This window comes from Diplotaxodon limnothrissa, unplaced genomic scaffold (assembly GCF_057381915.1).
Source record: "Diplotaxodon limnothrissa isolate DT_005_m unplaced genomic scaffold, D_limnothrissa_male_GT1.1 unmapped_scaffold_4, whole genome shotgun sequence".
NCBI lineage: Eukaryota > Metazoa > Chordata > Actinopteri > Cichliformes > Cichlidae > Diplotaxodon > Diplotaxodon limnothrissa.
The window spans coordinates 547,599-571,082 of record NW_028188558.1 but is presented as its reverse complement, the minus strand read 5'-3'; the positions used below and the strand labels follow the sequence as shown (position 1 = coordinate 571,082).

At 43.0% G+C, this 23,484-nt stretch overlaps 2 protein-coding genes across 8 annotated transcripts in view; one reads left to right on the top strand and one right to left on the bottom strand.

Moving 5' to 3' along the window:
* LOC146606847 (protein NLRC3-like) overlaps window positions 1-23,484 on the bottom strand; it is a 1,106,670-nt gene that overhangs the window by 924,306 nt on the left and 158,880 nt on the right. For 5 of the 7 annotated variants that reach the window (XM_085349221.1, XM_085349201.1, XM_085349205.1 and 2 more), the window contains 2 exons: window positions 23,307-23,353; window positions 22,623-23,158 (listed from right to left, as the gene is read on the bottom strand). The exons of the other annotated variants lie outside the window; for them this stretch is intronic. In XM_085349221.1, coding sequence (XP_085205347.1) covers window positions 22,623-23,158; window positions 23,307-23,353 — 583 coding nt within the window. Of the gene's footprint in view, window positions 1-22,622; window positions 23,159-23,306; window positions 23,354-23,484 lie in introns of those variants that run through there. 7 annotated transcript variants of the gene reach the window in all.
* LOC146606849 (E3 SUMO-protein ligase ZBED1-like) lies at window positions 7,161-9,120 on the top strand. The gene is made up of 2 exons (XM_085349270.1): window positions 7,161-8,233; window positions 8,469-9,120. The coding sequence occupies exons 1-2, from the start codon at window positions 7,161-7,163 to the stop codon at window positions 9,118-9,120; spliced, it is 1,725 nt and encodes a 574-aa protein (XP_085205396.1).

Genomic DNA, 23,484 nt, shown 5'->3' with positions numbered 1-23,484 from the left:
CATCACCACAACAACCTTAAACACACAAGTTTTGCCACCACATAATCTCACCCCCTCAATACACCGAAAGTCTCATTAAAACCACACAATTTGCACACAAAAATCACCCCCTTTAACATACTTAAATTCAGCATAAAACCCCTTTACGACAACATATAATCACTAAACTATAAATTTCCTACCCAACTCTGCACTTCTCTTGTCTGCTATGCTTCCTCTTCTGAAAGCCTCAGTCACACACACACACAGGAAGCTCCTCCGTCACCACTCACTTCAGCTAATTTGCATACTGAGTCATCTCTCAATGAGTTGCTGTAACAACAGAAACATATGTTTAAACATTACCACCTTATTAAATTATTTTATTTCTTTCTACAGTGATCACTACTGTTGATCACTTAGTCCCAGAGCACTCCTAAGTCACTCTTTTAAAACTACTTTAATCACTTTTTGTTTTCATAACTCACTTTGTCATATAGCTTCTTTGAGTTCCTCAATTTCAAACTCAAATGTATTTTATGTTTGTGTATGTGAATTTGCATATGTTGCTTTTCCAGTGTGTCAGACTCCTTCATAATTTTGCCTTTAAACAGTCAATTTTCTCCTTCCCAAATTTACTAACCCAAATTTTGATTTCCCACCTTGAATAACAGCATTCCTTGTCCTCAGCCAGAAGTTAGGGCTCCACTTGCCACTTACCCCCTCCGCCTTAGCCCAGCGGCTTTACCCTTGAGGTCCCGTCTTCTTCACTTCATCTCACCCGTGAGTCTGAGCTCACAGGGACTGAGTGAGGCCGAGTAATCGTGACTGTGCCTGCCTTAGGTTGTCCCAGGGTTTCGAGGTGGGATCTTACCCGTCATGGGCTATCCAGCCTTCCATACTCGCCTGATACGGGGGCCAAGTGGGCAGGGGAGGGAACACACTGGCTCTGGAAATTAAAGGAGTGTAAGCTGCTTCCTTCATTGCATCTTATATTAAACTATCCCACTTCTGATTCTTTCCTAGAATAATTTCACATATGGCACTTTGTGTATGTGTGTTTTCTATTCATTAATGTAATTGTCAGTTATTTTTTCTCTTCATTTTACTTTTTTATCTGTTTGTTTGTGACGTTCTACTTTAGTTCTACTAAACCTTGATGTAAAAACAATACACCCTCTTTTGACGCACATACTCTGCAGTTTGCCTACGCACGCACTTCTCTCTCAGACTTCCTCTTTTCACACACCGCCTTGCACTCACCCTACTATCAACTTTCATAGTGTTATTATTATTTATTATTTTGTACCCGTCACACCCAATCCCTCAAGTATCGGCACAAATTTGTTTCCAAACCAACAAAATAATCAAAAAACAAAAACATACATGAGTCAGGACACAAAAAGACAAAGAAAAATGTTGCCAGAAACAAAGCAGAAGTGTGAGGGGAAACTGAGCTCACAGACAGCTGCATGTGTTGGCTTTTAATAGCATGCAGCCTCTGCTATAAAAAACCAATAAATAAAAAAATAAAAGAAAATGTGTAACATGCTCATCAACTTAGCGGTGTCCACACATTTAATTCAGCTTCATAATCCTGTAGGTTTAGTTATTATCTACAGGGTTTGGCTTATTAGTTGTTATTATAGATGTGCTCTGTATCTCAGTAATATTTATCTAGGATAAATGACAGGTTTTCAAGCAGGTTAAGTGCCTCTATGCACCTAATTGGTTTAGATATTGCCTTTATTTTCTTCATCTCATATGTCATTATACTGAGTTTGAGCAAACCTTAAGCTTGGTGCAGACTACTTCATAACAATTGTCCATCTCACATCATACTGACTAGGATACTTCTTGTCAATATTAATTTTATATCATTATTAATATCATCATCTTTTTCTCTCTATATAGTAACAATAGTATATTACAATATTTTACTAGTGTATATCACTATACTACTACTGAGACAATTTAATAGTTAGGATCATCTTACTCAGCAAACAGATAATTTATAGTTCATCCAATCTGTACAATTTGCTTCATCTCTGAACAGGTTTGTGCCTACTTTTAGACTGGTCTTCTGTTTGCCTCATCTCAGATCCAACCTTCAGTCACATGCATTCTCTCTGTTGCATGTCGAACCAAGTAGTTTATTATTATATTTTATTTTGTATCCATCAAGGACGTGAATGAGCTGCAGTCTCACCCACCTCCAGGATGGAAACATTTATCTTTTCACACACTTTCCTTGGCTGTACAATGATACAGCCTTAATCTACCTTATGCATCTCTCTTTTTTTTTTTTTTTTTTTTTTTTTAGAAAAGGTCTTCATCCAAATCACCATCAGGGTGTATACCTCACCCCTGACGTCGTTGCCCACCTCTCAATTTTAAATACACTTAGTCATTGAGGGCTAGCAGGAGGGACTATGCGCTTACCTGCTGCTCCTTGGCAGGTAGCTCCATGCCCTCCTGGGTTTTAATTGCACCTTAGAACACATATGCATCAACACTACAATGAGCGGGTGGAGGGAGGTTTGGAGTCTTCTCCCACCCCCATTCTCTGCGGCCTGCTGGAGCGGGAGGGCTAGTAGGAGGAGTTGGCCGTCCGACTGCGGTCTGGGGTGTGGGGCCTCCCTGCTGCTGCGGAGTCGGGGTGGTCTGCCTCTCCCCACCGCAGGGAAAAGGGTAACACCACCTGGGTCTGGGTGCAATTCCCCCCTCCAGGGGCAAGGGTACCTAGACCCGGTTTGTAGAGTACGCTTGGGGAGTGTGATTGTGTGTACAGCGTCTCTTTATGTCTGTCTCCACGTTGGTTGAGTGTGGAGTGAGTGCATATGAGAGCATGAGGGTGGGAATGGATGTTTGTGTCTGTGTGTGCCTGTATGTCTGTGTCTATATGTCAGGTTGGGTATCAGACGCCACCTCTCTGGGGACACCTCAGGCCCTCCAAGGTTTGGAGGCCTATCTCCACCCACCACCACTTCCCCTGCCGGTGGCGGACTCCCTCAGGTGTCGGTGTGTTGGTGGTTCTTTGTGTCTGGGGGTGGGCGTCCGGGTACACACCGGCTCACTCCTTGGCGGCCGCTTGTCGGGGCCTGGGGCCTGGGGCTCGCTCGGGCCCCTTTGGAGGTGGGGTGCCCCCGGCCTCTCGGCCTGGGGCTCGGTCACTCAGGCACAGCTGGGGGCCGGCGGAGCTCACGGGCGCGTCACTGCAACTCCCCCTGACTTCTGCTCCGCGGCTGCTGGGCGAGCCCTCATCTGGGACTCTCCTCAGCTCTTACTGGAACAGTGGCGCGGCTGCCCCTCTGTTGGTCTTCCATGGTCTCTTGTGTTCTGGGGGCCTCTGGATGTCTGGAGTTTTGATCTCCTCCATACCTGCTTCACACCCTGGAGGACGGGGCTGTGGCCCCCCCACACTCCCTAGCAGATCATTACATGGAGAAACCTTTGGAATGCAAGCATGCTGATCCACACAGGTATGCACACATGGGTATTCACAGACGCGGACTAAAGCTTTCTCGGCTGCTGCCTCAAAGCACACTGTGCGCTGTCTATCTTGCGTGCTGCACAATATCGTTTATTATTTAGTAACTATTGATATCTATGACTAGCTAGTTTATTGTGATGGTGCTTTGTTTTCTCTATTATTATGTTGCTCTTTGTTGTTTGCTGTCTCCTCTGTTTGTTTTTTTTGTTTGTTTGTTTTTTTTTTTCTCCATACAGGTGACCCAGGAGTTCTTTTTTTTTTTTTTTTCTCTCTCTTCCCCCCCCTTCTCACCGTCTCTTCTCCCCTTTGGTTTTCTTTCTTTCTCTCCCCCTCTTTCTCTCATTCATTCCCCCTGTCCTATTTATTAAAAAAAAAAAAAAAAAAAAAAAAAAAAAATGACAAAGGATGAACTGAAGCTCTGCCATCACGTAATGTCGCATACTGCTGTTTCTGATGTCATTTAAAAAAGAAAAAAAAGAAAAAAGAAAAAAAAAAAAAGAAAAGGTCTTCATATGAATGATTTCCTTTTATTTATTTCATACAATCTGGGCATGATGGGTCATAAATGCACTGATTTTTGCAGCCACGGCCACTATCTCTATGTGACATAAAAAGGGGATCGGTTAGATGCTGTTTTGTCACATGTCCTGAGGCTGATTTCACAATTATAGTGTTTTTTGAAAATGTTACATTTGGGACTTCTACAGTTAAAACAGTTTTACAAGCTCCTGTGTCTCAAAACATTTTTTTTTAACGGCACACCTTTCACATATACTACAACTGTTGGTTTGGCTTCTGACCCTAGCAGCAGTTGTTCTATATTGTAAACTTCCGCTTCATTTGTTTCACTTCCTTCCTCTCCACGTCTTCTACGTCTGTCATCATCACTTTGAAAAGATGCCATTCTGCTAGACGTTTTGCTTTTTTCTTCTGACTTTTTTCCACATATAGCTCTTTTTGCAAAGCGGTTTTTAAAGCATTTATTAAATCAGGGGTGCATTTGCCTTGCCAAGCTGGACAATATATTTTATTTTGTATTTCTCCACCTTTTTGCACTGACTATTCCTGCATTTGAACAGTTTTTTTCTAACCACTCTTCATCTGCTGTTAATTTTACTTTAGTTTTAGAGTTACCCATTTTAAACTAATTACGTCAGAACTGTGACACCTTCTCTGGCACAAAGGAGCGGGCAGGTGATCAATAACAGGCTTCTACTTTCTCACTATTTGAGAAAGCGGTTATTGATTTTACGTGATGACGCACAACCTTAGTTTCCCACTCCAGCCAGTTCGTGAGTGTACACAGGAAAACAGCTTGAGAAGGGTTCGACCGCGTATTGGGTCGTAAATGACAACTCACTTCTCTTTGTTAACACAAACAGAGCGCGCTTTTATAATTTTTATTGAGACTTTCCGTATTTTCGTTGTGCAACCTTCTACCTGTTCCGTTGCAGCCACTCCCAGAGCGACCGGAACTCGTTCCGTTACAGCTGCTTTCCCAAAGCAACCGGAACTTTTAATAGCGATTTCTAGAATTTCGCTCTTGCCTGTTGTCTCTTAAATCCCTTCTGGATTGAGATCTGTCGGCGCTAACCAGGTTTACACACTATTTTAAAGGAAAATCTCAATATCAACGTATTTTAGCGCTAGATGGAATGCAGTGTTTCATATTCACCTTACTGTGGCGCTGCGTTTTGGATCCGGCACATCTGGTCCTGGCGTCGTGGGGCCTCGCTGACCAGAGATCGAATTCACGCTCCCGGATTTTCCTTTTTACTGTGCACAGATTTTTTCCAGCGCAGGCAACACGACGTTAGAATCCGATGAAAACCGTCTGTGGACAACTAGACGTTAAAAATAACAGTTAGTTATCCGGCTACGAAGGACCAATTAAATGTCAGGGGTTTAGACATCTGTTCACAAGTAAGAGAAATAAGACACTGCAGACCGACTCAGAGTTTAAGAACATGTACACGGGTGAATGCCTCTGAGAAGACAGACACAACGAGTACAGGCTGCTTGCTTTATTTATAGTTCAAAATGGATTACATAGCACTTCCTCTTTTAACGGAAAGGGGAGAGCTCAGGCATTGTCTTAGCTATCTAACCTCTGCACACAAACTGAAAAATAACGACACAGCAGTATTCATGCTTATCTGACATCACAGACACTGAAGTAAAGAATGCATGTATATCCTGTCTTGTCAAACATCTCAAACACTGAAGTAAGGAATGCATTGTGTTTTGTTTAACAATAGGCTTGGTTATGTGAAAATATATGAACACTAGAAAATAAAACACACTTGATTATATTGTATTTCATAAAAATCCTCTATCAATCGCCTTATGTCCGCGGAAACTCAGCTGCGTATTCTTGACCTGTCGGAGCTTGTTTTCCAGCTTCCTCCACTTGCGAACCATCGATTCATTAAATTAACCTTAAATTCTCTCGCCGCTGCTCGATTTCCATGTTCCTCCGCGTAGCTGATGGCCTTCAGTTTAAACTGTGCTTCGTAAGCGTGTCTCTTTGCCATTTTCAGGGTTGTTAAAACAACGATGTCCTGCATAACGCACATACCTGTTCTTTTATACACGTATGTGCGATTGTCCCGGTATATACGATCAACGCCCACACTTCACCCTTTAACATTCTCATGGTGTTCTCTACTACGTCCTCCTTACAACACATAGGGGGCACTGCGCTATAGGGCGCGCCGTACTTTTTGAAGAAAATCTAAGACTTTTAAGTGCGCCTTATGGTCGTGAAAATACGGTACTGCAACAACATGGCAACAGAGCAGCTGCAGAGAATTCAACATTAATGAATCGATGTCCACAACCTGCTGCACAACCTGCAGCAGGTTGTGGCCTGATGTGTTTGTAAGAGTTTCACTTTCAGGAGGAGAAGATTTAAACGAGTCACACAAATGTGAACTACAATGTCTGTGACACACAATTTATGCAAACTGCATGAAATCTGACCTGAAGAAATCCAGTCTTCTGCCTGTTGTGGTTGTGACAGCTGCTCGTAGGAGAGTTTGTTTGTAGGAGGTGGAGATGTTCTCAGATCAAGTGCGTAATTGTCTCTTTGTGTAGACGCTAAAAGCTGTGAGCCAAAACTCTCTGCTCTGAAACTCTTCACTCAGTCCTCACGCTGAGAGTTTAGAGGCTGAACTTCTTGTTCCTCCATAACACTTTTCATGAAACAGCAGAAATGAGCTTGTGTTTCTCAGCAGTGCGCACACAGAGAACCGATCCTCTCTGCTCAGTCTGAACAAATCAAAGTGAAACGTCAGTGAAAACACAGCTGCTGATCAAACTGTGTCAGATTAATGCCTCAATGTTTCACTGTGAGGTTAAAAAATACATACAAATGATTTAAAGAAGTAGGAGGCAGATTTTCACAATAAGAGCACTTTGTTTTTAATATAGCTGTCGAAATTAACGCGTTAATTGCGATAATTAAATTTTGGAATTAATTACGTTAGAATATTTAACTATTTAGCGCAACACGCAGATAAAAAAAAAAAAAAAAAGTCGCTCCCATAATTCCACTTGATTTGTTTACATACATACATTCGCGCTGTCTTCTCTGCATCTTTCCCCTTTTCCTCTGGTAGAGTCGGACTCATCCAGAGGAAACATTCCTGTTTACCCTCAACTTTCTCAAGATGTTTGTCCACTGAAAATGGAGAAGCAGGAACAGGATGGCCTTCTGGATGGGGAATTCAAATACAAGAAGAACATAGATGGGACAATAAACAAACGCGTTGTAATTTGCACTCACTGTAGTAAAGAGTTTCAATTTCACCGTTCAAATTCTACCTTAAAATACCACCTTAATGCCAAACACGCGTTTGTCGGGGCAGCAGCTTCACCCGGCCTGCGTCAGACCACTCTTAGTGAACGCAGGCCACTCGGTAAGTCTTCTTTGGACAAACTGACCGACAATATAGCCAAATGGATAGCAAAGGACTGTAGACCACTAAGCATTGTGGAGGACAAGGGCTTTGCGGATGTTTTAAAGGTTGCATCTCAGGACGCGTCCTACAAGCCCCCAGCGAGAAGCACAATAACAATTCGAATCCACGAACTGTATGAAACGGAGAAAAAGAAAAAAGAAGAGGCTTTAGTTCACACAGAATGCGTGGCTCTGACAGGAGACCACTGGACATCATGGAGTAATGACAATTACCTGGGAGTTACTGCGCATTTAATCACTGAAGCCTGGGGTCTGACATCCTTTGCGCTGACTATAATGAAAACGGAAGAGCGGCACTTTGCGGAGGCTTGTGCAGAGCAGTTCCAGACTATTGCTCGCAGGTGGAGAATTGAGGAGAAGGTGACAACAGTAGGCACGGACAGTGCGCGCAATATGATCGCTGCGGCTCGCATCATGCCATTCAATCACATGCCGTGTACCGCGCACATTCTACAGAGATGCATCACAGTGAGTCTCGCAGACAGTGGCTTTGTCACTGCGCTGGCCAAATGCCGCAAAATTGTTGGCCATTTTAAGCACAGCCCAGCAAACACAGCAGAGCTGAACGCAGAGCAGGTGTCACTGGGGCGCAAGCAGGAGCCGTTGGCCCAGGACGTGCCTACACGCTGGAACTCCACGCTGGAGATGGTGAAGCGCTTGATCCGCAACCAAACTGCAGTAACCGCGACTCTGGATAAACAAAAGCATAAACTTGTCCTCCTGACGCCTCCAGAGTGGGACAAACTCCAGAGACTGGAGACACTTCTAGAGCCCTGCAGGTGAGCCTGTCATTGTGACCATAATTGTAGGTTTAGATTAAATGTATCAAACATACATCTTAAATCAGTTTTGTTATTATGAAAATGTCTTAATACCTAGTAATAAAAAGCTTTTTTTAATTTGCTGTCTTATGTGTGTGTGTGTGTGTGTGTGTGTGTGTGTGTGTGTGTGTGTGTGTGTGTGTGTGTGTGTGTGTGTGTGTGTGTGTGTGTGTGTGTGTGTATTCCACTGCAGATATGTGACTGAACTGCTGGGAGGAGAGGCCTACGTCTCCTGCTCTGTAGTTCTACCAGCCTTCTGCCACCTGCGCCGTGTCATGGAAGTAACTGATGAGGACCCTGCATATGTGGTGAGGTTTAAAGAGAAGTTTAAGGAAGACCTTGCTTCTCGCCAGGAACATACCAACTATGCATGGCTCCAGATCGCAACTGCACTGGACCCACGTTTTAAAGACCTACGCAGTGTGCCCAAGACTGACAGAGAAGCAGTGTGGACCACACTGGCAGGCATGCTGCATGAAGACTCTCCTAGAAGATCACACACTGCAGAAGAAGGTCCAGCCAAGAAGAGGCTGAGCCTGCTGCAGATGGACTCTGACTCTGAGTCAGAGGAGGAGGTACAGCAGGACAGAGCCATACAGCGCTACAGAGCAGAGCCCTGCACTGCCTTAGAGGACTGTCCCTTACAGTGGTGGGCAGCTCATGCAGGAGCCCACAGCCAGCTGGCCCGCCTTGCTCGCAGATACCTGGCCACTCCTGCCTCCACAGTGCCCTGTGAGAGGCTGTTCTCTGTAGCAGGGCACATTGTGAACAAGAAGAGGTCTGCTCTGCACTCAGAGAACGTGGACAAGTTGGTTTGTCTCAGCAACTGGCTGAAGGATGAGTAGACCAGAGGACCGTGTGTTTAGAGCTTGTTCTATGGTTGAATGTGATTTAAACAATACTTTTCACTGTTGTTCATATTTTTTTGCACTAATCTACCTTACCCAAAAGGATGATTGGAGATTTTTTCTATTTTGCCTGTTGAATTAGGCCTATGTTCTGTGAACTTGAAGATGTATATGGATAAAACAATGTGCTAGATTTAAACGGGTGGAAAACATTCAGTAAAAATCCCTCACAATTATTTGAAGCCCTGTTCTGCTTGTACTGTTTGTACTCACAATTAATAATAAATAAAACAAACAAGTGTGTTAAAAACCACTATCTGTCCTGATTTTTACACATATATACACATATACACATATATTTAGAGTTGCGATTAATCAATTTTTAGGCTGTGATTAATTCGCTTCCAGCACAACACCCAGCCTACGTCGGACCACGCTGAGTGAACGCAGGCCACTCAGCGTGGTCTTACCATTAAATAACACTAACAAGTGTGTAAAAATCCGCTATCTGTCCGTATGTTTGCACACATTTTGGTCATATTTCGAGTTGCAATTAATCATGATTAATTAATTTTTAGGCTGTGATTAATCTGATTAAAAATTTTAATCATTTGACAGCCCTAGTTTTTAATTCAGTTAATGTCAAACTGTCATCAACACCTCTGTGTTGTCTCCGTCTCTGAGCAGATTCAGGCATTACTCAAATAATAAAGGCTTTCTTTCACTATTATACTTTTCATTAGTCTCCAGGTTGATGATTATAAACAGAATTATTAAAGTTTTTATCATTTCAGGCTGAAAATCAACATGAATTTGGTTCTAATCAAAGAAGCTCCTTTAATGTGTGTCATTAAAATCCTCACACAGACTTAAAAAGGCGACATTAACATTAAAATAAATGAAAGAAGCTTCAGCTGAGAGCTTCATGCAGTCATCATCAGCAGCTCATAGCAGTCACAGCTCTTTATTACGCAGCTTTGCAGGAATTAAAGTGGCTGAAGTGTCAGAGTTTGTGTGAGAAGCTGCTTCATGGACAGCTGTACACACGTCTTTATTATTTCTTCATAAATCAAACACACAGGTTTGTCTGCAGATGATTTAAAGTGTGTCGTTGTGCAGTTAAAGCTGTTTGTGTGACGCCCTGACCTCCTGTGAATGAAACAGCCAATCAGATCCATCAGAGAGAGAGCAGGAAGTGTTGTGTGTTTGTGACAGAACAAGGAAACAGTGATGATGATGAACATAAAGGTCCTCTGATGTTTCCTGTTACAGTAACGCTTGTTCATCTGTTGCTCTCCTACACTTTCCTATAAATAAAGGAGAAAAAGTCCGTTTAGTTTCATTTCCTACAGCTCAGAGTTACACTTCACATTCCTGCTGTCACATCAAAAAGCTTCACTTTGGTCCAACATCTACATGTTAACATGAAACACAGACAGACTCAGAACATCTGGAACATCTGCACTTTGACCCAAACTGTTATAGCAGGATATTTTCTGCATATTTCTTATGTTGGACCTGTTTGAACTGTAAACGACCTGTAATCATCTGTAAATGGTGTGAGACACACTGAGGCCACCTACAGGGCAGCTGGGGAACAGCAGGGATCTGAAATCATATGAGACGTTAGTGAGTGAGAAGAACAAACGGACTTAAGATGGGTCGAAGTGATCAAAGTTGATCTAAAACAGAAGATAAATCCACTGATTCTTTGTAAAGTTCATCTGCTGCTCACATGAATCCATGAAAGATTCATTTCACTGAATGTTTCTTCAAAGCTCATTTCAACCTGTTGAAGTCATGAATGAAAGTGCAGACTGAGAGTGGATCACATGATGTTTGAGGTGTGTCATGTGACATGTTCAGTATTGTCACACATGTCTAGATTGTCCCTGATATCATAACTGCTCAAACACTGATGATTATATTTGAAGAATTATTCCTGATGGCAGCAAAGTTTGAATGGAGCTCTCTGTCTGTGCTGATTTGTCGCCCTCTGGAGGTCAAAGCACAAACCTACAGGGCAGCTGGGGAACAGCAGGGATCTGAAATCATACGAGATGTTAGTGAGAAGTTAGAACAAACGGACTTAAGATGGCTCGAAGTGATCAAAGTTGGTCTAAAACAGAAGATAAATCCAAAGCAGCATCAGATGAATGTTACCATTTCCAGTTACGGTGCCCTTCATCTAATATGGAAATGTGTTGTTGTTTTTTTTGCCGTGTTGTTGTTCTTCCTATTGTGTTTAGGCCAGAGATGCTCTTCAAACAGCTGACAGACATGACCACATTACAAGAACATGGTGTGAGTCCGATTTGATATTCCAGTCAACGCTGAGAGACCTTAACCAGGAAGTCAGAGGTCAGCTGATGCTGCGAGCAGGAAGTGAACCAAGGGAAAGGTCCACTCTACTCAATCTCAAAGAAAATATGCTGGTATTTGTTGATGTTGATGGTACAATAAAAATATATAATATAATAAATAATAAAATATCATGTGATGATGAGATGTGTTGTTGGTGTTTGTATTTTCTGTAAATGTCTTTTTTAATGTAAATGCTTTGTTCCAGACGGACAGGGAATCAGTTGCTGTACGATGACATCATCTTGATGTTGACGAGGAGGGCGAGAAAAACTAGTTTTGTCCTGCAGATGGCGATCTTGCACCGTGTTCAGAGAGCCGACACTTTGATGGTGCTGCTCTACTCAGCTTACTTTAGCCTGGGTTGGACTCTATATGAGCAGCTTCCACTCTGGTTTCACTCTTAAACACACTTGTTTGATTTCACTTGTAAAAGTTGAAGAATAAATATTTTATTACAAAATTATTTGTTGATGCATTTTTTTAGGGTCAAATATCTTGTTTGATTTGAGGAATGAACTGTTAGGGTGGAAAAAGTGAATCAGGTTAAAATAGTGGTGCTTTATATCAGTGAAGATGTATAATGTAATTTAAAATGTTGATGATGGGTTGTAGTGGGCTTGTACTTACAAAACTGCCTCATTTTATTGGAACGATCCACAGTTGCATCCATTCACGGATGACATCTGACATCATTTGACATCTGGTCTGAACACGTTTGTACACAAGATGCCTCAGTTCTGGATGTTCCCACAGACTCCTCTGTGCACCTAAAGAAAAGGTCAAGGGTCAGCAGCACATGTAGTTGGGACAATTCTTCAGTCGCACAAACTACACAATGATTTTCCTCCAATGACGACTTTTCACTTGCAGAAATGGTCCTGTGTGATTTCCAGGCTGTGATATAAAAACTAGTTCCTAATGGCAGCGACTCACTCAGTAAACATGTGTTTCCTTCACCAACCTCACACACAGATCCAATAAGATCAGGAAGTGGGCAGTATAGTACAATATGTGTTATTCTGTGCTGCACTGCCCAAACTAAAGATCTGCTGAAGTGTTGGAAATGATCCAGATGTTTATTTTGGACGATACAGCAGAAGATCAGACATGAAAGTGGAGATAACACAGAAGACCTGCAGCAAAGGTCAGAGGTCAGACTGGGCCCTGGATTCAACAATGAGCCAATGATCATCAAGCAGTGACTAAAGCAGAGCCCTGACGTTCTGACATTCATCACACAGTCAGAACAAATGTCTGCTGATGACTTCATCTCATGAAACGACTGATAGATGTCAGTTCATTGATCAGCTGAGCTGCTGATCTTCATCGTCACAGAAACATTCAGCTTGTTTCAATCAGTAAATAACTCCCACTACTCCCAGTTTGAACTGTTCCCACTCAAAATGCTGTGAGAACAATGATCATTGTAGAACTTCACAAACATCACGTGTTGTTTTCCACATGTAAGATCAGCAAACACACAGAAACTTCCTGTTGCCACACACGGCCTCTAAAATCTCTTCCACGCTTTCTGTCTGAAGTCCACTCTCTGTGTCGGATCCACAGGAAACAACAAGATCTTATTAACATGGTTTTCAATGTGTCTCCTTCCAAAAAGTCCAACCAATGAACAAATGTGTGTATTTGTGGAGGCCGAACAAAAGCATGACACATTTCTCTGTTTCTATAAACTGGAGTCAAACACAAACATGAAGAGTTTCACTGACAGACTCCAAAATGCCCCCACAGTGGATCAAAGGGAAATCCTACAGTGTGGCCAGAGACTCTTAATGGCTCCAACATCAACACATCCACAATGTTGGATCCAGTTCTGCCTCACAGAGTTACTAAGACACACCCTCTGCAGCATCACAACAGCTCCACCTGCTTCACCTGCCTCCTCAGCATCTGTACACCTGAAGAGAAAAGAAAGACTCCAACAGCTCAAATCTACAAAGGATTCATGAAGTTTCATCCAACAATAACATGTTTGCCTTCCACAGTGTGCTGTTAGACACCACTGTACCTCTGCCATTTCAAAAAGAGCAGCTTGGGAACATTTTGGCTCCAAACACTTTGTGTTTAAGTTCTTTGTTTTCTTTGTGAAGCCGACAACATCTGGAGCTTTGTGACTCATAGAAACATCATTTTGTTCTTTAGATGACAGCAGATTGGGACTGAATAATCAATCACTATCAAAGCAATAAAGACAAACATGCTGATTTTACAGGAACTTTGTTGGAGAAGCTGCAAAGACATGAAACTGGTGGAGATCCCAAACCAGTTGATAGTGCTGGTTATTCCAAATAAAGCTGTTTCCCTTTGAGATGAAATGACTTTCTGTCCTGATATATAATAAAGATGTTGTTGTTTTTGAGCCCCTGTATTAAAAGTAGTTTAAAGTCAGCTTGAGTTTGATGTCTTTATGTCAAAGCTGCTCATGATGTTGAGCTGCTGATGGAATAAAAACAATATAAAAGCATGTAGTCCAGACTTAAATGTAGCCTGTTGTTAGCTGAGGTCCACACACAGTGTTTGACAGTGTAAAGTGTGTGAAAGGGCTGCTGGTGGAGCTCACTAGGATGAGCAGGTGACCACGAGGTGGAGAGCAGCTGGCCTGGCTTTGACCCGGGCCACGCCCCCTTTCTCTCTGCTTTGCTGTCACTTATCTTCACTGCTCTGTCCAATAAAGCTGAAAAAGGCCCCGAATCAAAGAAATCTGCTGCAGCCTCTGAAATGTCTTCTGTTTCCTTCCCGACGGCTTTTTCACCGTCAGCCCATCAGACAGTCCAGCAGCATTTATGATGATGTCATGATGTTGAAGAGGCTGCTACGGTGGCCTCCCATGACCCCCAGCCTCATCACAGCTGAGATGCAGACATTTGAAAACATTCAGCAGACAACTGAATAACAGTCCAACACAACAGTCTGTGTGCAGACACACACTGACCTTTCATATAGTCAAACACAGCTGGTTGAGTCATTTCTCTGTGAGTCTAAAGTGAATCTAGTATTTGAAAGTCCACTTCCTGTATTTGTTGTTGAAGACTTCTTCAGCTTCTTCTCAAGGACATCAGCTGCTTGTTTGGCAGCAGAGGCAGTTAAGAAGCTTCCTGAAAAACACTGAACAGTGAGTTCACTGTGGCATATGACAGATTCAGCTTTCTGTGTGCAAATGTGTCTGTGTCGACCTTTCAAATGCTGTTGAATCCAAAACATCAGCGGCTCCTCGGCTGCTCACTTCATGCACTTCTGTCTGTGTGACAGTCCAATGACATCACAGCTGTTTCCAGCCCCAGTGTCTCAGGACTGGACACCTTTAAACATGTCGAGGATCAAACAGCGTCCAGCTAAACACACATGAAACTATCAGAGCTGACAATCATTCCAATAACATCTAATGGTTCATGTATGTAGACACAGGACTACAAGGAAATGGCTCTCAGCATCTGGCTGTGGGAACACATGAGTCCCTGTTTGTGTTCAGATTGTGTGCATGTTTTAGACGTGTGTCACATGTAGAAACACAACAATCCCACAATGACACACAGATGTGTTTGACACAGCTGTGCAGCTGTAAGTTGTTTCTAATGATTCATTGAAGCTCTTCTAACATTCTGGAGACGATCAGTACATGAATCTGTTCAACACGACAACAATTTGACTTCAGTGTGAACGTTTGCATTAAATAACCTTCTTCATCCAGCTGACAGCATCTTCATCCTATGATGTGAACAGTTCCTCCTGTTGATGACAAACCTCTGACAGGATCTGCTTGAGGAGCTTTTTCATGTGCAGCTCTCTGAGCTCAGGGCTGAGCTGCTGTTTCATCTTTAAGAGCTGCTGCCTCCTCGCCGGACTTGTTCTCCTCTTCTTCTCCTAATGACACCATTTCTGCTTCATATTAAATTCAATAAAGATGCTGACATGTATCTGTAGCAACAACATCATTGAATCTAGAACAACTGGAGCCAAACCAGTGGCTCTGCTGGGATCACTGGTGAGCCAACACTTCCTTGTTGATGCAGATTTCAGGGCTTCCTTTTGCTCCTCCGTTATAACTGTTCTCTCTTCTCAACACATGATGACACAAAGGAATCAGCAGTGACAAAGATGATGCTGAAGAGAAGCACACACTTCACACATATAACAGAGCAGTGCAGTTACACACACCTCTGCTCGACATCAGGCCTCAAACAAAGACACAAAACACTAACTTGACTCTAAACAGAAGAAACGAGCAGCTGTTTCTGTTCTGTGCTTATTTATATTTGACACACATGCTTCTCTTTGTGCAAACACACATCGCACTATAAGGGTAACCTCGCACACAATGATTGGACAGCACAGTGATGATGCTGGGAGATCCTATACGCAGCAACACAGAAACACTGAGAACTTTAAACAATGATGGAAAGTGTTATAAATGACTTGTTGGCCTCTGATCTGTCACAAACAGCTGAAACGTGTCTCTCATGAGTCACATGAAGGTTTTTGACAGAAAGGACAAAAAGTAGCTGCAGTCAGTTTGTGTCATTTTTATATTTATTCATCTGGGAGAAAAATCTGAGGGACATTAAAATGTGTTTTCAACAGAGACAAGAACATGAATATAACAGAACAGGTAAATGAACATGTTTCAAGTAAACAGCTGGACTGATCAGGTCCAAACACAGAGTGATAAACTTGTCAAACAGCTGTCATATCTTTATATAGAAGCTCTTTATAAATGCTGCTCACTGCAGTCTGTTTACTAATAATGTCAAAGTGTTAGAAACACAGAAACATCAGAATGGTCTTTGTTCACAGAAACCTGTCTGGGATCCTTTGTTGTTCTTTTGATGCAGAGTTACATTATAAATATAAAGAGTTATTTCAGAGTCTCATCAGTTTTCCTGCATGTCTTTATTTAACACATCAGCAGGGCTGAAGCTCTCATGTTAAACACACACTGATCTATGGACACGTTCATGTGTTTCTAACAGAACCAGGCTGTTATCAGCCTGCACTAACATTATGTCACACACACTGAATGTAACAGTGACAGTTTACATCATCACACAATCAGCTGTGATTGTTTCACTGTCATCAAACGAGTCAACAGGAAGTAGAATCAATAGAAACCAATCATTTACTGACAGCATGTCTGATGGAAATAAGTGCAGATTATGTATGAAGTCTAACTGCACACAGTAACTGTGTTACAATAAGGACTTAACAGCGCCCTCTGCTGGAGTGTTTCAGTACTGCGTTAACTAGAATACACCACCTCCTCCTCACACCACCTGCTACAGCTCTACTCTTCTATGACTACAGTCATCCACAGCACTGATGTGAGGTCACATGGTTCATATGTAAGGAGCACAGCTGACCTCAGGTCAGTTTAATGACTGTGAGCAGCAGCTGTGTTATTGTCACTGTGACAGGGAGACACTCTCAGACACAGCGCTCATGTCAGCTTGTTCTCATGCAGGAGGATCAGGAGCTCCATGTTTGTCTTTCTGTTTGAATCATGATGTGTTTGTGCCATCAGAGTCTGTCATGAGTACTCAGGGTTTCACAGCAGCTCTTCTGGATGCTGACGAGGACTCCAACCTCATGTTTCACCTCTCTGAGCTTCTGATGTCTGTGAACACTCGTGTTTCTTCTCTGGGCTCATCTGGACAAAAACACCTTTCTGTGTTTGGCTGCAGCCTCATTCTGACTGACAGGAAGTGTGTTATCCATGAGCTGCACTTCTGTGAGGAAGTTTCCTGCTGTGTTTCCTGTCTGTGGACAAACACGAGTGTTCCAGCTGAGGACTTGGTTCCTTCCACCTGTCCATACAGGACATCACGCTGTCTGCAGCTCTGTAAATGCAGCTCCAGGTCCTTCCACGTGCTGCTCTGTATTTGTGCAGTTTGTAGTGTGTCCTGGGAAACGTAGCACACATGGTGTTCTTCTGCTGTTTCCTCCTTTCACTGAGTGTGAAACACTGACGCTGTGCTGTTGTTCACAGAGGGGAGCTGATTCTAGCTGCAGCTGGACTCTGTCATCTAACTGAATGTGTTGGTGCTGATCACGGGGCTCTGAGGGGGGAGCAGCAGGAGGACTCTGGATGCTGACGTCAGTGTATCTGTGGAAGCTCCCACAGCGTGTCTGTCATTCAATATTGTGCTGTATATTGTATCTATGCAAAGATGAACAGACTGTGTGTTCACTGGTCTCTGTGCTGCAGCTCTGATGTCATCATCACTCCCTCCTCCACCCTCAGCAGTCCCAGCATGCTGCTGTGGTGCACCCCACCCTCACTCTACACCTGAGCCACAGACCACACCCTCCACCTCAATATACACCACAGTTTTCTCTGCTGTGGAAATGAGATCAGGAGGAAATCATCATTATTATTATTTAATAAACGCTCACATTAATGTGGGCTTATTTGTTTCATATTAGAAACATTAGTTGAGTGTTTTTAGTATAAAATGGTCAAAGTCCCTCTTTTTGCTCCTCCCCTCACCTGTGGATGGACGGTGCTGTTACCGTGGTGACAGCTTGGATGTGTTTCAGTCCTGCCTGGTTATCACTGCAGGAATCTTTCACATTTATTACAGGTAATAACTCTGATTTTTCTGTGTATTATGAACCAAATGTATCCTGATACACACAGAGATGGATGAGCAGAGGTCACATGATGAAAGAACAAACATGGAGTCTTTGATTTATTTAGATATTTATTGATGAATGCAAACAAACCTGACACTGAACCATCGTCCAGCAGAACAAACCTGATCACATGACCTGCTGACCCAAACAGTGAAAAGCTCCATGGCAACAACAACAAACAGCCTCACATATGTTAACAGAGGCTGTTAGAAGCACAGAGTCTTTACAGTCTTTCTCCTGTTTGGACACAGATCTCTGCACATCTTCATCACAGTTACTCACAGACGTGCAGAGTGTGTGGATATCAAAGCTAAGTTTCCACCATGTTTGTAGTCTGTACTGGGACTCATGGAGCATCTCTCTATGAGCACTCAGTGCTTTAAACAGTGAGTCCCAGTTTAACCAGCAGCCTTCACACCACACATCACACAGACATGGAAACTTCAAACCTCAGACTGAAGACACCATCAGAAATAAACAGATTGTGATGAAGATGAAGAACTGGACCAGTTTGCTGTGGTTTCTTCTGTTCCTGTCAGAAATAAGAGTCTGGCAGCACTTTGCTCTCCTTCCACATGTTTAAGGAGGAAGTGAAGAAGAGCGAGTGAGTCGTCTTCCTCTGTGGGCCCAACATCAGGCAGCAGCCACGTATTTTTAAAAACCCAGCACACTGCTTCAGAAACACTGAGTCCAGGTGACCAGAGTCATGTGATCAGTGAGGTCTTCACTCAGGACGTCACTGCTTCAGGACCTGATTCAGAGGTTTATAAGGACGTGGATCATTGGTGCTGATGTTGTGTGAGAGCTGGTGAACCATGGGGAACATAAATAACAACCAGGCCATCAGCAGTTCTACCCCCAGCTCTAACACCTACATAATACACTATACATATAGTTATTGTTAAGGTTCAAATATTGAGGAAGGAGAGTACAAACAACCAGGTCCAGAAGAGCTTGATCAAACAATTGATTTTAATGAACACACGCGTGGGGGGACCAGCGCCGTACGCAGACAGCGCTGATCTCCGACTAATCAAAGCATAAACAGATATTTTATACCATCGGGGTTTGGATTTAATGACGCCCCTTCAACGTCACACAGATACATACATACATACGTCAAATCAAAACCACAATGACTTTTAACACAGTTTGAAAAGAACATTATCTCTATCTTCATGGCAGATGTTTCCTGTCAACCTTTTGACTGCCGCTTCTCCAAAACCACAGACCATGCTCTGCAGTAAGATACCACTTCTGCACGCCCGCAGTTGCAAGCAAACATGATTAACCTCTCACCTATAACTGAATGTATCTACTATGTGTGTGTGTGTCACGACCTCACTTGGCACTCTGTGTCACCTCTCACCTACTAACACTCGCAGTCACAGAGGCCACTCTCACATGTGTCAGCAGTTTACTAAAACTATATATGTAGTATATTGAATAAATGTTTTAATCAAGAACCTCTACTAGAAGCTTAATAAAAGAATATAAAAGTATAAAAGATAATAATGAACAACCTGGTTATTCAAATAGCATCATCCAAACAGCTCCTCAGAATAAGCTGCACTTACACTCTGCTTTTAGTTTCACTTTTGCAAAAGCACGCTCTGCAAACCTGCAGTTTCCTGTCAAGACTTTGCACAGAGTGGACTCAGAATCAACAGAATCAGCCCATACACACTTAAGATTATAACAAGCATTCAAAAGCATTTAAGATCATAGATTCAACTCAACAGTTTAAAGTGGTTATAACTGCACCTGTAGTAAAGGCTAATTGGGTACCAAAATGTTTAAACATCTGAATGCAATATCAATGCTGTAGATTATATTATTAATGCAATGGTAATGATGATGATTATTAACAGTAGCAACAAAATAATTTCCCTGATCTCCACATTATATAGGTTATAGTATGTTATATATAAACGTAGCTGAAGCAGTTTCATTTGTAGCTTCACGCTGCACTTCACATGTTTGTCCACCAGATGGCAGCACAGAGGCCTGTGTTGGAAAGCTTTGAGTAATGAAGCGTTTTCAATCCAAGCTTCAGAAAGCTTCATGTGGTCATCAAGGAAGCAACCAGGAAATATCTGCTGTGTGTAAAAACAGCAACACAAGAATCCAGGATGAAGACAAGAAACTCAAAGCTCACAAAACAGGTGGAGCTAATTTTGTGACGTGTTTCTGTAAAAACACCACAGAAGTGAATCATCAAAGTTTCCATGTGAGCTGATGATGCTGCTGCAGAGTTTCTGTGAACCTCCTGTGACCCCGCCTCCTCATACAGAGACATCTGATTGCTCTTCAAACTGCATCACGTGGACACATGTGATTGTGTGTTGTAGTATTGATCCCAATGCTGGTATCAGTCCTGGATCAATAACACTGGATGGATGCGTTCAGCATGGAGCCCCTGAGCTGTGTTACAGACAAACATGGAAACTGACAGGTCTGTGTCATTCACAGTCTGTAACACTTCTAAACAACAGAGGCTGACCCAAGTGCCTCAGAGCCAGGCACGCTCACATCACAGCTCTCTAAATAAGCCAGTTTCAAAATAAGAGCTGAAAGCTGTGTTTGCTTGTGTTAGCTTATTATTGTGGAGACTAACATTCAGTGATCATGTGTTCAGACTCATAATGATTACTCTCAGAAATCCTGATCTTTGTATTTACTGTGTGTTGGATCAATAACTGAGATTCATGGTATCACACAGCTGTGCTGCTGCTGATGTCAGCACATCTGGAACAATACGAGGTATCTGCTACCAGACTGAGCAGGACGTGAGACCTGTGGACTGTTTAAAGCTGTCCCTCCACAGCTCACTCAGACCTGATCCACACCTCAGTGATATTCTCTGACTTCCTCAGTAGAGACAGAAACCATTCAGATCTGGGACCATCAGCTGACTGATGATGTCACACAGACTGTGTTTTTCAGGAACAGTGATTCTGATGTGAGCCTGCTAGCTGACAGCAGACCTGATGAAAGCACATGTTCACATCTGTGAGGACAGACTGGACTCTTTGACTGCACCTTGGTTCTCCTCAGAGGTCTGTACAGGAGCATGTCCACCCCCACTGAAGATCTCAGTCACTGTGAAACATAGAAAGCTGCTTGTGTGGCCTCTGCCTCACATGTAGATACAGCTACAGGTTTCTCTGTCAGTCAGACTGAAACAGTGTCCTGATGCTGCATCATTCAGCTCTGTGCCCCAGTCAGCATCACTGGGAGCTACCAGTGTTTCTGCCCTTTTCCTGTAACACTACACTCAGCACAGGCTCAGCTGGTATCCAGTGTTGGACTTTGGCTTCAGCTGCTGTGATAGATCCTCTAACATAGATCAGCTCTGCTACATGTTGTTAGATAAGTGCAGCTGCTGTCATGTCCTGATGTTTCTCTGGCTCAGCAGCTTCTCCATCAGAGGTTCACATGGAGCTGATCCAGTATCTCCAGTAACTGTGTTCTGTGCCTCACTGGTTCATCCTTCTGTCTGTGTGACGTCAGTCAGATGTTGAAGTTAAACTCTGTAATCTTCACTGTGTCACAGAGTTCAGTGAGTCCCGTTATTCACAGTATCAATCAGATCATCAGAGAACAGCTGATCAGCAATCAGTGGTGCCAACAGCGCCTCCTGTGGTGAGAGGATGCAATAATGCAATGTAGCATTTTTCCACTCAACACTTGCAGTCATGGAAACTGTCTGTTGGATCTGTGTGACGTTGCTTTCTTGGTTAGAGTTCCTCACAAATGTCCAGATGATTCTTCTAATGAGGCGTCGACCATGTTTGCAGCTCTTTGGAAGAAAACGTCGCCCTTTGCCATCCTTACTTTTCTTTGACTTCTTCAAATGCAGCTGAACTCCAGCTGGTATTTTCTTGGACTTTGCAGCTGTTTCTGGTCATCAGTTCATTCCTGCAAACCTCTGAAGCTGAACAACAATGATGCTGCATTGCTGGCTGATCCCAAAAGGTTGATTCTGTTCATCTGGACCTTTTCAGAAACGTTTGCTCACTGATCAGGTGACTTCTTCAGTCTCAGCTGACTGCAGCTTTACAAGCTTACAAACAGCACATTTGCACAATGACTGAAAGCAGCAGCACCTGATATATATGATACTAATATAATACATATACATATATAATCCATACTAATGATGAAGGAACTGAGCTCACAGTCCATTGTTCATTCAGTGAACTACTCAGTTTATTTTGGGCCTCAGAAATGCTCACTCTGTTTGTACATCACTGTCAGCAATAGACTCATTCTGCTGTGTGGACAGGAACACATGTGACATCACTTCCTGTTTGTTTGTGACTGAAGAAGTTTACAAGGAATCATTTAGAAGAGTTTCAAACATCAACTGATTGAATCCATGAATCTGAAAACGTGTTTGTGAGTGAAAGAGACAGACATGTACAGACTGAACTATCTGTTCAACAGTCAGAGTGTTTCTGTAACAGGAGACACTCTTTACACTCCACTCAGCACAGGGACACTGAGTCACCAGGAGACAAGACCCAAAACCCAGGATAAAGAGTTTGAGTGAATGTGGTGTTGAAGGTGTGGAGGTGGATCAGAGTGTCAGAGGAGACTCTGTAGAAGGACAGAGTGCCAGCAGGACAGTCCACATACACTGCTGCTCTGTTAGAGACAGAGGAGGAGGAGGAGGAGGAGATGGATGTTTCTCTGTTATTGTGACAGACAGAACCAGGACCATCATCATAGCAGATCAGACTCCAGGACTGATCATTGTATCCAAACCCACAGTCATAACTGTCTCCTTTCCTTCTGATGCTTCTGTAACTCACTGATATATCAACGTCTCCTCTCCACTCGACCTCCCAGTAACAGCGACCAGTCAGACCATTTCTACACAGCAGCTGAGGACGAACATCAAATCTGTCTGGATGATCAGGATATGACTGAACCTCCTCCACACGTGTCACCTTCCTGTTGTTGTCAGACAGTTGGAGCTCTGTGTTCACTGTGTTTGTGTCGATTGTGAGTTGACAGGAATCTGATGGAGAGAACAAACACAATCCAGCTGCAGTTATTGATCCATCATCTGTTCATTGATTGACACTTTGATGATGACTCCTGACATGATGAAGATGGTTGAATGTGTGCTGCTTTGTTTTCATGAATCCCATTAAAAACACACTTACACTTCCTCAGACCTGGTCTCAACCATCGGACTCCAGCAGGCTCCACCCTGAAAGGAGGAGGGGGGTCAGAGCAGCACAGTCAGCATGCACACATGGACATTACATGGCTCTCACACACACACTGTTACACACTGAGCTCAAAGCTCGGCTCCACTGTTTTATTCAAAGAAATCTACAT